Consider the following 15,481-nt stretch of genomic DNA (forward strand, 5'->3'; position numbering starts at 1 on the left):
ATGTATTCCTTATAAAACAAACTACTGGTACCGTATTTAAAGCTGAATCCAGGCAGGTAGTACCTAGTCTACAATTGATCAGTGGGGATTAACAGGGAGCTTCCAGAATTTATTGGTCTGCAGCTAGTACTAGAAGCATATGATTACTGGCTTTATGTCTGGGTCCCTGTGATATGCTGATAAGATTCATAACAAGGAAACAGAATTTATTTTCACACCAGGTTAATGATTGTATTTGTGAATCACACCTTAAAATGTATGTAATAATTAGTATTCACATTTGCAAAAGTTGATCCTTTATTAAAAGTGTCACTTGAATACTTTACCATCCCCCAAGCGTCTGTGTGTCCTTGTTATCCTTCCTTGAACTCCTCATGTTTTCTGTACCTGAGGTTACATTCTAAGGAAGAGGTACGGTAACTTAGACCCTGTATTATTTCATCCACAGTGTGCCGCGCTGATTGTACTGTGAAATGTAATGCTCCACTGCTTCTCATCTCTGAAATATAGCCCGTGACAGACTAGGACTGCTGAATTCAGCATAGAATTGTCCTGACAATGTCTATGATTAGCAATGTCTATAAATGCTACTGACATGTAGGCCCATATTCACTAAGCAGTAACTCCATGAGGTTACAACAGGCTAGTGCAGAATGAAGGTAAAGAGGTGAACAACAATCTCAGACATGGCTTTACCTTACATATTACATTAGGGAATAGCAATTCATTATTATGTGGGTGTCCTGTGATCCCATCACATAGCTATAGCCTGTACCAGATATTATAGATTTTCCAGAAGTCTTTCAAGGAACTTTAACCCTTTTAGAGCACTCCCACTGCTCTCATTTATTAGTGAATTTCTGTTCCTGCAGATCCCTAAATTTGAGTTATAGGACTGCATTCAGGGATTGCTTAACATTACTAGGACCTTTAGTCTGGATATGAGTAAAATGTGTATATTTGGAATGGGGAGCTGTTACTTCTCTACCTCTACCTCTCACCACACCTCATCACCATATCCACATGGGTTTTCCAGATAAGTTGTACAAGAACAATCAAAAGCTACCTGCGAATACATACATATGTTGACTCAGAAGGACAAATACATTTTATTATCTAAGTATTATAGAAATAATGATAACTACACACAGACTATTAGACGATGAAGTCACAAATGCAGAAAGCAAAAATAAACAGTTTTACAGAGCACATACGGTCTCTTATTATATTACTGTATGGGTATTAAACTATTGGACCCATAAGGACCCATTGGACCCTATTAAGAACCCATAATCGAAGCCGAGTTACATGTCCCTCTGCCTAGAAGTTGCTGACAGTGCTGCTTCCATGGTGTGTGTATGTATCTGTAGTTAGAGAACAGACTATATTGCTTCATATTCAGTGAATATACTCTGGGTAGGGGGTTTTCTTCAGATATTATTGTTTTTAAAATTAACATTTACTTCTGTTCCCTGTATTCCAACGGCAAGTATGTACCCATTAAACTAACAGAGCAAACTAATCAGTGATCAAAACTTATTTGAGAGCGTGAATGGGGTAGTTTTCACTTTGCAAATAGAACCCTGAAGGGAGTCTGTCAACTCTGCATGTTAGCAGCCCTCTAGGTCTGTGTATCCATACTTTTGTGTGTGTTGCTAATAGGGACAAGATAGTGAGAAATTAATTTTTATTCTAGGGTTGTAGCAGGACTTGGATCATTGGAATTCTGTAACATATCTGCATTACACTGCTGTGGTTGAATTACTACAGAAGTCAATCAGAGCAGATGGGAAGGGACCATAGCAGTTTCATCCATGGATCCAATAACACAGTGGTCTATTCTACCCAAAGCGCAGCTAGTCCAACTACAGCACTGGAATAAAATGTTATTCTTTTACAGTCTTGCTACTACTTACAATATTCCCAAAAGTATGGTTGCACAACTATCCCAGTCTGCTACTTATCTGCAACTTTGTATGGTCAAAACTGATGAGAGATTTCATTTTATAACCATAATACAAAAGGATGGCATTTAGAGTCAAAGGTTTAGTGACATCCATCTTTATTTCAAAGAAAATGTATGTTAAAGGAAATCTACCATCAAAATCAAGATCCAGGCAATGTGACTGTGGTAATCTTCTTATATTTGTTAACCATTGCCTTCTAAAATTAACTTTTAAAATTATGTTAAAGAACCTGAAGTTCTCTGGGGGCGTTACCAGAGCCCCTCCATGCTTCAAATTCATAGGTTGTTACTGTGTGCAAGGGACACTTCCTCCTTCCACTGTGTGCTGCAAGTTCCCCTGTTGCAGTGAGATTAAAGGCAGTGGAAGGGGGAGTAGTAAGACAGCAGGGGGAGGTTGAGACAGTGTAACAGCCTGTGAAACTACAGCATAGAGAGGCTCTGTTAACATCCTTAAGATCCATTAGCATAATTTTAATTGTTGATTTTAGAAGGAAGGAGGCCATTAATAACAAATATAAGAAGATTTCCACAGTCACGGTGCCTGGATATATGAGTAGGTGCCCTATGGCACCTTAAAAAACCTTAAAATCATCTTAGCCTATAAGACCCAGTTCACATGATTTAATCAGTATTTGTATTTGTTTTTTTAACCCAAACCCAGGAGTCATCAAAACAAAGGACAGGTGCAAATATGTCCACTGTACCTCTGTGTAGTACGCACACATGGTTTGACTTGTAATAAGTGATGCAAACATGGACTGAAGTTTGAAATAGCCCTGGATAGACTGATACTTCCTCTTCTGCAGTAATCACTTTTCAGCTCTTAGCTCATTATCATCACAGATGAGAAAATAACATACACATCTATGTTCATGATGACATAGGCACATAGCAATCACAATAGCTGCTGGTCACAGCTCACCCTCCCTGCACAATGACCTTTACTCAGGTCACAGATTATGCCTAGAAAACTCTACCAATAGTAGTCATTGAACATCTACATTCTACAGGTTCTTGTCATTATTGATTTGTAAAGCGCTACGGAATAATTTGATGGCGCTATATATAAATAAAGATGATTATTATTACTGTAATGCATTTCTCATAACACTATTAACACAAGCTAAGGTAAAACTGTTGCTACCATATTAATGTCCAGAATATAGAATAAAAAACAAAGCAATTGTTTACAAACAATAATATTAGTGTTTGTATCTGTTGATAGATTTCCTTTGAATAGCATTGCCTGGTGTGACACAGCAGGCTTCAGCGGACAGCCTGTTGTTTTACTCTGCAGCATCTAATATAATTATAGGAAAGGCAGCGGCAGCTCATGTTCCATCTTCCTCAGGGTGTAGGGCCAGTAAATATGGCATCTCTCCGCATTCCTCTAGTTATACACCTGTGGATGAGCTTCATCCACTAAGTAATTGGAATCTGAATGTGTCGTGGGGCTCAGTAGTGCTGACAGAGGCTGCGGACTGTGAGTGGCATCCTTTTACATGCACAATCAATCCTTAGGTTCTTTCCAATTTAATGTCATAGAGAGGCAGACAGTACAAAGAAAGTGTGGTGTCTTGTATGTTTTTCGATTATATGTTCATGGAGAAGACTGAAGGACACAAATGGGGATGGACGTGGAGTCTGGCTGGTATAAGAGTGCTAATTGGAATAGAAAAAAAAAGCTGATTGCTGACAGTGATCAATAAAGTGGGAGAGGTACATTGTATAAACGCATGGCGGTGTATGGTGTGGGAATACCCTGCGAAGTCGGTACTGCCTGTGAATTTCAATGTCCTTCTGAAGAGGCTTTCAGACAGGCTGCACAACTGCTTCTCATCTATGGAATACATTGAAGCGAAGGGCTGCTGAGATAGAATGGAAATCAGCCTCTGCCTTTCAGAACAAGCAGCAGCATCAGCTCGTGACATCTAACATTAAGGAGCCAGACAACCTAAAAGTTACTTCCATTTTATTGCTTTACTAACACACTAGCCAAAATGTCGGGCTACAAGCTGCCCTCTCTATGCTGGGTGCAAAATGAATGGGCGAGAATGAAACTTAAAGATATTCGTATATATAACTGATCCGCCTGGGAATGGACCAAGTTTTCTCTCGACTGGAGCAAGGTAAATTTAACACCTGATGTACATTATATTCTGTATTACTTATATAGGGCTGGTCTGCAGGGTTTACTGTAGATGAGATCGAAGTTATTCAGAATATCTTGTGTCGAATACTAACAACACATGAGAATGGGCAAATAAGTGATTGTCTGCATCTATCTCTATGTACTTGTAGTCATATGCATTTATACTTACAGTATACTTGTATGTTGTACATGGCATACTACAATATGATCATATCTGTCAGATAGGAGGTTAAAACACCAAAAGTCGCAGTATGATATCATAATATTACACCTAATGATCATTATGATTAGTCTTTACCATCTACTGCTTACTTATAGAGTTATGTTCTGCACATGGCACATTTGGGGCTATACCATTACAACTATACAAATGATTCATTAAATTTCTTATTTCTTTTTATGTTTTGACTTAAAACAAGATGCCATATTAGTGCATGAAGACTTCTCTTCTGGTTAGTTTACAATAAGTAGCAAAAAGTGGCTATTAAATAAAACTATAACATTCATGTATATAAGATTTGTCAATATTTGACATGAATATTGGATATTCCTGATGAATAGAGCTAAACATAAATCAACTCAGGAGTCATAAAATTAATGAAATATACACATTAGAAAGAACTGATTTGTTTCTTATTTGAATCAGATGGGTTGGTATCATGTAGAAAGCGTGTGAAAGCACACAATGTACTGTTGTTCACCGAAAAAAAGTTATTGAGGCACTGAACTATTACAGCCTGAGAGGAGGACATATAGAGAGTACATACATTAAGTGGCTCCATGTCATACACCAAGGTTTAAAGAAAATAGGACATATATGACTGTCGTCATAATATGTGTCAAATGTATTACAGGGATTCCTCATCTCTTGGTGAATATTTGTGAATATGTAAACTGACCATTGGACTCAATGTATGTTTGTCCATATTAAAGGCAGTTCAACCTGATATGCCATGTCATGTCTGCAGGCAGCATGTTTTAGAGTAGGAGGCAGAGGCGTAACTACAGAGGTAGCAGCCATAGCAGCTGCTATAGGGCCCACAGTGCCAGGGGGCCCTGGCATCCCACCAAGATTGGAGGACGTGCACCATTATATACATATTATGCTGCACATTATACACCCTGATATGTATATAACAGTGCACATCTTCCACCGTATACAGCATGAATCTGCAGCTCAGATAAGAAATGTCAGGGGTAGAGGAAGGGGACGGAAGAACAACACGACTAGGGATCTTCAATTTCTGCTGTGAACTTCCCCCATGTGGTCTGTGAAAACGTATACATGTATATATCTGTGTAAATTTGTGTATAAATGTGTGAGTATACAAATATGTATATTTTCTGAGGGGGAAAGGGGGCCCTATTCAAAAGTCTACTATGGAGCCCTCCTTCTCCCATTTACGCCACTGGCAGAAGGAGATGAGCAGATTGCACCCAGTGTCATATCTGCAGGTGTCATGTTATAGAGCAGGAGGAGCTGAGCAGATTGTACCCAGTGTCATATCTGCAGGTGTCATGTTATAGAGCAAGAGGAGCTGAGCAGATTGTACCCAGTGTCATATCTGCAGGTGTCATGTTATAGAGCAAGAGGAGCTGAGCAGATTGTACCCAGTGTCATATCTGCAGGTGTCATGTTATAGAGCAGGAGGAGCTGAGCAGATTGTACCCAGTGTCATATCGGCAGGTGTCATGTTATAGAGCAGGAGGAGCTGAGCAGATTGTACCCAGTGTCATATCTGCAGGTGTCATGTTATAGAGCAGGAGGAGCTGAGCAGATTGTACCCAGTGTCATATTTGCAGGTGTCATGTTCTAGAGCAGGAGGAGCTGAGCAGATTGTACCCAGTGTCATATCTGCAGGTGTCATGTTATAGAGCAGGAGGAGCTGAGCAGATTGTACCCAGTGTCATATCGGCAGGTGTCATGTTATAGAGCAGGAGGAGCTAAACGGATTGTACACAGTGTCATATCTGCAGATAGTGTATTATAGAACAGGAGGAGCTGAGTATATTGTACATGGTGATCCATCTGCATGCAGCATGTTATAGAGTGGAATGATCTGAGCAGTTTACAAGCAGTGTCCTATCTACAAGCAGCATGTTATATAGCAGGAGGAGTTGAGCAGAATGTATATATATAGTGTACTAAGTACAGGCAGCAGGAATCATGTTATATAACAGTAGGAGTTGAGCAGATTGTATATAATGTCTTTTCTGTAGGCAGCATGTTATAAAGCAGATAGAGCAGAGCGGATTATACACTGCCCTATCAACAGGCAGCATGTTATATAGCGACAGATTATACATAAAGTAGTAGTAGATTCAGTATATGGTCTTCTTAACAAGCTGACTGCAGTTTACACTGCATTTTATGGTGACAGGTTCACTTAAAATAAGAAAAATGATTAAAGCCTATTAGGACACAGTAAAGGTGTTAGGCTAAAGCCACTATCATCTGGCCAGTGTATTTCATTATCACTTGTAAGCCTAAGCCAGATTTCAAAACATAAAAAAGGTGCAAATGTTTTAGTGAAATTATTTTACAATCAAATGTATATTGAGAAAAGTGTCCCTTTATCAGGCAAGGATACAAGCGAAGCAAACACAGCATTTGTGATGTTACACTTAGATAATTAGGACATGTGGGGATACATTATCAAGATAAGTTGGGGCAATAAAACTGAAATCTAGCGTACATGCCCTGAAATAGGTACACGGGGCATTTCTGGTACAGAACTACCCTACTAGCACAATGCTTCCCCCCCCCCAGATTTATCAGATGCCTGATAGAACCAGTAGCTGACAGGGGCGCACTTGGTGCCAACGTATGACATAAGTGCCCATTTGTGTGAGTGACTGAAAGGTCATCATCAGCTTGAATTCCCAGGTTTTTTCGCCTGGGACCTTTAAATTGTTCATACTGTGGCCTGGTCCAGAGAGATATTTTCCCACAGTTGTATCTATCTTCTGACTTGTGTTGTGTCTGTGTGAATTCATCCTGCTCTGTAGTTTTTGTAAAGTTTCCCCAATGTAAAGTATCATACATAACACTATTTGGCCCATTTTCACTAACTAGTATCCTGCAACATTACTGATCAATTGTGCACCAGTATTTTTCACATCGAAAACATTTCCAGTACAACATTATTAACTTCAATACTTTCAGTGTGTAGTGATTTGTATTAAAGTCACATGTATTTGAATATCATGTCTTGGCACATTCAGAAACCTTGTAATCATTTGTACTCAATGATAATAGAAATGGCTATGTTTTAGGCTTAGATGCCAAAATATGTATGCTCATGTCATTGTATTCCTACACCTCTACCCTTGATAGAAAATGATAAACCAACATATTTTTTGTGCTATGAAACTATATAAATTTAGGATTAAAGTGACATAAGATTCTAGCATAAGTAAATTGTCTAAGTTTTAAAGTTTGAAATATTAGTAGATCCTCTATGATTTGGATTAATGATTTGAATAGACCTTTTATGTGCAATTCCATATCACAAGTCATATTCTGGTTGGTACAAGTAAAGCACCTTTTTAAGTTAAAGTGTATAAATATACAGGCTGTCCCCTACTTAAGGACACATGACTTACACTCAACCCCTAGTTAAAGACGGACCCCTTTGCCCTCTGTGACCTCTGGTGAAGCTCTCTGGATTCTTTACTTTAGTCCCAGGCTGCAATGATCAGCTGTAAGGCGTCTGTAATGAAGCTTTATTTATAATCCTTGGTCCAATTACAGCAAAACATCTTGAAACTCAAATTGTCACTGGGGCAAAAAAAAAAAATTTGTCTGGAGCCACAATTCTAAACTGTATGGTTTCCACTTAAATACAAATTCAACTTTAGAACAAAGCTATGGAACCTATCTTGTACGTAACCAGGGGACTGCCTGTATATGCAATGTCTGATGGTGATGGAAGCACATACTGTACATGGGGAATGACAAATGATGGATCATAATTGGTACTTGCCCAATAAAATTGACAGCAGGTTTAGGTTCATATATGTACATGGGCATCCAATATATTTATAAGTATTGAACTGGTCTGGTATAAATAAGTGGACGCTATATGAGTGCTTCATATTTTAGCTGGACACCAGATGTGGTCTGAATTTTCATGTTTATTTGATGTGGTCTGCATATTAAGTTTGTTCCTAATATTGTCTGCATATTGAACTGGACACTACATGTGGGTCTGAATATTAAAGCAGACATTGGATATTGTTCTGCATATATAACTACACATACTTTTTAGGCTCCTTACACGGAACGAATGCTGTCCCCCGTAGCATACGTTTGGCTGGAGAGGTGGAGGGAGGCGGGCTACTGGGTTGACCTTATGGCACAAGTTAGAGAATACCAGGGGCGTTGCTAGGGTGGTAAAAGATCCAGGGCACAGGCCCCAATCGTATGTATCACACTTACAGTAATGCCCACTCCTGTACATAACCCCCTCACATTTGGTTGTGCCAATGACAACTTTGCACAACCCCCAGCAATGTCCCCACCCAGTGATGTCTCCCATACAGCCCCCAGTAAAGTCCCCCACAAAGCCTCCAGTAATTTCTCCCACACAGCCCCCCCCCAGTAATTTCTCCCACACTGCCCCAGTAATCTGCCCATAGCTCCCAGTAATGTCCTCCATAGCCCCCAGTAATGTCCCCCACATAGCCTTGAATAATTTGCAAACATCCCCCAGTAATGTGCTCACAGCCCCCGGTAATGTCCTCCACAGCCCCCGGTAATGTCCTCCACAGCCCCCAGTAATGTCCTCAACAGCCCCCAGTAATGTCCCCCACATAACCTGTAAAAGCCGCGCAAATCCCAAAAACAGTGGAAAGTCCGACGAAAATTCGATCTGTGACCCTTAGTAAATAAGCCCCAATGGGTCTTGTCTAATGGCAAAGGGGAGGCCCCTAACACAGTAGACCAGGCCTTATATGAGAAACTTGGGCGATGAAAACTTACAGTTTCTTATTGTAGAACTTCTAGAACTGCATTAAAGGTTTGCAGTGCTGAGCAAATCTCAGTAGCTTCTTCAGCTCTGCAGCAATCAGCAGTGTCCTATCTCACGACTTCAGATATTAGATTAAGTCAGAAGACCCTGTATCAAAAGACTAAGGCAGAAATACCCAGAACCTAGGACAGGACCCTTATAAACTATCTGTTCTGTGTCTGTGTCCGCCAATGGAATCAGCCTGCTAAAAGGAAATAGATCACGTAAAAAAAAATATTAAAAAACCTGCAAATACTCCTCCTCTTCATCTTGATCACAACGCTGTCTTTCGCTAAGCTTGACACACCAGTATCACCTAGAAAAGAAAGTTATAATTAGCAGCACGGAGCGTGAGGACAACTAGGTGGTCTAATAGTGTAGTCAAGAATTTAAATACAGTAATAACATGAGGAACATTGCACACATTAATATCCACATAGGACACTAGGTGGCGCTGATGTTACAAGGCCTTCAGTATTTGGTTGATGTTGGTGGATTATAGACTATACCTCATGTCTCATGTGTCATCCTCATAGACTGTAAGCTCTTGTGTGCAGGGCCCTCACTCCTATTGTTTCTTATGACTGTTATTACTCTGTAATGTCTTATTTTATTTGTATATGTTTCCCCAGAATCTGTAAAGCGCTACAGAATTTAATGGCACTAAAAAAAGATTAGATAAAGATTATTATTATAGACTTACTGAAATATATACTGTACTAATAGGTCACAGGTGTCACTGGTTCAGTACATTATTACTGTGGTGTTCAGATACAATTTGATGTATCTAAGACACAATTTAATCTGTGCTACAAACAAAGGTAATAAAAATGTAACATCCCCCACCGGGGGCTTAGCCTTTTACTGGGTCCTAGAGGCCGTCGGGGCCCAGGGTGCCGATTGTGGCCTAGGCACGCTGATGTCACTGTGCTTGGTATCGGGGATCGGAGGGTTGACCTACAGCCTGGCAGGTCTCCAGCAGGTGGTGTATGCAAGAAATATGGAGTGAGAGGCTGATGTACTGGTTCTTCCTGGGGCAACCCCTGAGGTGTAGGATGAGTCCCTGGGTAATGGATGGGGAAGCCTGTGGTGGTAAGCAGCCGCATCTAGGGATCAGACGGAGGTAACTATGTGCAAATCAACTTACGGTTCTTTTGCACAGCAGATAGCAGGCAATGGGCCTAAACGGTCAAATAGCAGATTCAGATTCTGGTACTGGAGTGGTCATGGAGAGTGGTCCTCAGGAATAAAGCACCAGCCTGGTAGTAGATGCAGGCTGGAGAATTGAGGTGGAGCTGTGTTTAAACTGTGGAAGCTGCAGCTCTGGGTTAGAGTCTCCTGACTCAGTTCCTGGGATTGGTATCTGTGACGGAACTGAAGGTGTACTGTACACACTGTCTCTCTCTTCACTCTGTTACCACCATGTGGTAAGACTGCTGACAGGCAAAGACTGCTTCCCCTTCCGGTCAGGTGGTAGCACCTCTCCAATCACACTCCAGTTTACAATACAGCCACATAATTGGATATTGGATACTTACACCCATTTAACTGTTGCCTTTCTTGGCAGAATCTACAGCTGCTTTTACAACTCCCCCTAACAGCTTCTGACCTGTAGAGGGTGCTATTCGCAACTACCAGCCTGCCTATGTATTGGCAGGGGTGGTGCAAAAACATTGCCAAACACAAAGCCTGTGTAGCAAACAGCGCAATATTAGATGCCTAAAAATCATACCATCCCATTACGGCGTGCAGGCTGACAATGTTAAGAGAGACAAAAAAAATACCAAAAAAGATATAAGGGAAGAATCGCTACAGGTTTATGGCTATGCACTTCCGTTATAGAAGATCATAAATGAAACTAAATACTAAAGATGTCTCCTAAAGCGTTCCGGGCTACAACTCTATCATTGCCATTGTGAGTAGCACAACGGTCCTTAGCTCTGATGCTATTCAGAAAAGATTAAAATGTGTTTTTCATCGAACTAACAATATGGCCAAATAATCAACACAACCTCCGAACCTTTCCAGGTATTCAAGAAACCAGATTCAATTGTTGTCTTTTCTCCTTTGTATTTTAATTTTCTTTTGAGGAGAATATGAAGTGTCATGATGACATCTGTTGAAACCATGTTTCTCTGCTCAGTAAACGGATTTGACAGTATTGTAAGTTAAGTGCCTCATCTGAAGCCAATATTCTTTAACCTACTTTGCGTCTGGAAGGTTAGAAGACCATGCAATAATATGTATTTTTCAATCTGTTGAAAAATTAATTTTGCCATGATACTGACCAGGTACAATTTCATTTTTGAAAATTTGGAAATTATAATGGTTTTGCTCATTGCTTTCATAAATAATATTTGTATTTTTATTAGTATTTTTAGATGTTTATGGGTCATTAGGATGGTGTTCTGTGGTGGCATTTTACCTTTTAAATTAAATATGTTTATGTATTTTTTTAGTTGAGGCTTATTTATATATTTGTTTACATATTGTGACACCATAACATTATTAGCCATAGTAAAATATAGCATATGGGGTTTGGGTGGCAGTTCAGGGCCCAAGTCTTATAGCTACCCCAGTTATACCACCTTGATGATGCAGGCTATTTTGGCTTTCTGGAGACAATTCTTTCTTTCTGCTTTCTAGACACAGCTGTTTCAAAGTCTTTTCATCTCGTCAGTAGAGTGTAAGGAACTGGTTTTGCTGTGAGAGGCATTTGACTAGTGTCAGAAAGTACCGTATATACTCGTGTATAAGCAGAGTTTTTCAGGACAAAAAATGTGCTGAAAAACCTCACCCTCCGTTGGCCCCGATGCTGGCATGGCTCCTCTTCTGTCTTTGGTAACATCCAGCATAGACGTGACAATTTTATCTGCCAGCCGGCGCATACTATGACGTCAGCAGCGACCGCATCATAGTATGCGCCTGCTGGCAGAACGCATGGCAGCGTCTCTGGCAGCTGTTACAGAAGACCGAAGAAAGAAGAGGAGCCACGGGGAACACAGAAGAGGAGCCGCGCCAACAGCGGGAAGCTGCGCTGAGCATCGGGCCACTGGAAGGTGAGTATATAAGTTTATTTTTTTTAAGTGCTGGGTGGGCTGGCAGTATACTACTGAGGGCTGGCAGGCTGTATACTATAGGGAGCTGGCTGTATACTAGGGGGGGCTGGCTGTATACTACAGGGGGCTCGCTGGCTGTATACCACAGGGAGATGGCTGTATACTACAGGGTGGCTGGCTGTATACTACAGGGGGCTGGCTGGCTGTATACTACAGGGAGATGGCTGTATACTACAGGGGGCTGGCTGGCTGTATACTACAGGGGGCTGGCTGTATACTACAGGAGGCTGGCTGTATACTACAGGGGGCTGGCTGGCTGTATACTATAGGGAGCTGGCTGTATACTACAGGGGGCTCGCTGGCTGTATACCACAGGGAGATGGCTGTATACTACAGGGTGGCTGGCTGTATACTACAGGGGGCTGGCTGGCTGTATACTACAGGGAGATGGCTGTATACTACAGGGGGCTGGCTGGCTGTATACTACAGGGGGCTGGCTGTATACTACAGGAGGCTGGCTGTATACTACAGGGGGCTGGCTGGCTGTATACTACAGGGGGCTGGCTGGGTGTATACTACATGGGGCTGGCTGTATACTACAGGGGGCTGGCTGGCTGTATACTACAGGGGGGTTGGCTGTATACTACAGGGGGGTTGGCTGTATACTACAGGGGGCTGGCTGTATACTACAGAGGGCTGACTGGCTGTATACTACAGGTGGCTGGCTGGCTGTATACTACATGGGGGCAGGCTGGCTGTATACTACTGGGAGCTGGCTGGCAGTTTTCGGTGGTAAAATTATGGGCCTCAGCTACGGTAAGAGATTTCCTTACGGAGACTTTGCAATTTAAGCCCACCTTTCAGGTTTGTGGAGACTTACCGCCATTGATACTACACTGGGGGATTCAGAGAAATATGCAAATATGTTTTCCAGGATGGGATAAGGAAAACAAAACCTCTATTTGCTACCTTGTAAGTTAGCACCCTTAATATCAGGCATGACTTTCATGAAGCCTAATGATATGATGCGAGATTACCAACTCTAAACAGCACTGTTTGGACAGATAAATTACTATCATTAAATCATGGAAGGTAAGGCATGTACAGATTGGTCATGGATATTTAGGATAACATGGCCCTTCATCTCCTGACATTTTATAGACAGCAATGTCTGGCCGATGATGTAAAAGGTATTTCTGAACTAGGGGCTTGATTTTTCATTTCAAGAAAATGGTACAAAACTGTATATTGGTACCTTGCATAATATCCTGCCTTGGATACATTACAATAAAACTTGAAGAAAAGTGGCCAACCCCTTTAAATTTTAATATTGCTTACAACACACAATAACTATAACAACAATAAAGTTCCCACACTTAGTATCTTCATATACCCTACCATATAGATTGGGAGCCATCAAAACAGGGTATTCCTTTTACGTTTTCCCATGTTCTCATCCTAATGTAATATATGTGAATCCCTTATTGAATGTATAGCAATAATGGTGCTCTTTCATGTGCTTTAAAAAGGCTCACGTAACAGATCCAAAACATTGCTATCAAGATGATGGAATAAAAGTTCATCTTTATTCATCACAACACTTGGTGTGCTGCCATTCCTTTGACTCTGTTTGAAACCTGGTCCATTTTGTGCGTGCACACACCGTAATACTATACAATTTTCATCAATCATATGAAAGGATGATACAAACTATTGTAAAGGGCACCTGCAACACGATGATACTTGTCTGATAACATCCTCAGTATCTGGAGCAGTAAAAGACCATCTGTAATGCATTCTAGCATTTCAGTGATAATAAAATAACAGTATTTCCTATAGTATACATACAGGGGGTCCCCTACTGAAGGACGCCCGACTTACAGATGAACCCTGGTTACAGATGGACGTCTCTGTCCACTGTGATCTCTGGTGACCTCTCTGGATGCTTTACTTTAGTCCCAGCTTGTAATGATCAGCTGTAAGGTGTCTGTAACAAAGCTTTATTGATAATCCTTGGTCCCATAACAGCAAAAAAATTTGAAAATCCAATTATCACTGGGACAAAAATGGTTTTTGTCTGGAGCTACAATTCTAAAATATACACTTCCGACTTACATACAAATTCAACTTAAGAACAAACTCAAATAACTTATGTTGTATGTAACCCAAGGAATGGCTGTACTGTGTATTATAAAGAAAACTGTATTATATATTAGTATTGCTAAAAAATACTCACTCTCTGGACTTCCTTTACTTTCTAGATTCCCAGTTCAAGTCCAAATATTTCTATCATGAATTTGGGGAAGTGATGAAGAAGAAAAAGAGTTTGTGGAATTGCCTATTTCCATTTTCCTGGACAATGGATGGAGAGCCATTACCTTCTACAATGTTACCCACACTGAATGCATCCTATGGCTCATCCATGACATTGGAGCAGAAGACGACATTTGCTTTTGTGATTCTTTTATTTATTATTCTAGGTGTCCTTATTGTCAGGTGTTTTAGAATCCTTCTTGACCCTTACCGAAGTATGCCAACTTCTACCTGGGCAGATGGGGTCGATGGACTTGAAAAAGGACAATTTGACTATGCTCTTGCATAGTAATAAAACAACCCCTTTTAGGACACTTTACAGAAAAAAAAAATATACATATATAATTATTAAACTATACAGAGCTATTATCCAAATGTCCTTGACATAGAGAAGAGCTAATTTTGTAGAATTATTATACATATAACTGTTAAAGTTGCAGGGATTTTTTTTAAGCAAAATAATACTATTGCAACTAGCCATGTTTTTCAAAATGTTCCAAAAGGTAGAACACTATTGTATTTGAGGTTTAGAAATGTTATATGTAAAAATGGATCACAGTGGCTTAAAGCCAATTGTCTCTATATGTTACCCTATTTTCCCACCAGCTCAAAAATTCTTAAGCAAAATGGGAAAAACTGTGTTTGCCACGACCACAATCTATATTCTGGATTTTTACAAGTTGTCAAATGAATAAAATAGATTTTATGTCATTCTGTTTAAAGGTGTAGATGGAAGCATCTAAAGATCTTTAGAGAAGCACTAGTCGATGAACAGTTCCTGAATAATTTCAAATGGTTATGGTTCAATCCCACAATCTAAAATATGGTCAAATGCTCAGTAACAAACTGTGCAATATTACAAGTCATGAGTTATTACGAGAAGAAATGCCTATTTCCTCACTTACTATGGCTCCTTTCATGCTCCCCCTTCATAATCTGTCAGTCTGTTAACAAGAAAAACAGAGGTTCACTGAGGAGT

The 15,481-nt window shown here is 40.4% G+C and overlaps 1 protein-coding gene across 3 annotated transcripts in view; it reads left to right on the forward strand.

The window, feature by feature from the left end:
- Positions 1-15,213, forward strand: part of CTXN3 (cortexin 3) — a 35,240-nt gene extending 20,027 nt beyond the window's left edge. For 2 of the 3 annotated variants that reach the window (XM_072120238.1, XM_072120323.1), the window contains exon 2: positions 14,451-15,213. In XM_072120238.1, coding sequence (XP_071976339.1) covers positions 14,498-14,791 — 294 coding nt within the window. In that variant the 5' untranslated portion in view covers positions 14,451-14,497 and the 3' untranslated portion in view covers positions 14,792-15,213. Of the gene's footprint in view, positions 1-3,301; positions 4,096-14,450 lie in introns of those variants that run through there. The other variant, XM_072120151.1, reaches the window with a different exon arrangement.
- Positions 15,214-15,481: the final 268 nt, after the last annotated feature.

This window comes from Engystomops pustulosus, chromosome 1, assembly GCF_040894005.1.
Source record: "Engystomops pustulosus chromosome 1, aEngPut4.maternal, whole genome shotgun sequence".
Classification (NCBI taxonomy): Eukaryota; Metazoa; Chordata; class Amphibia; order Anura; family Leptodactylidae; genus Engystomops; species Engystomops pustulosus.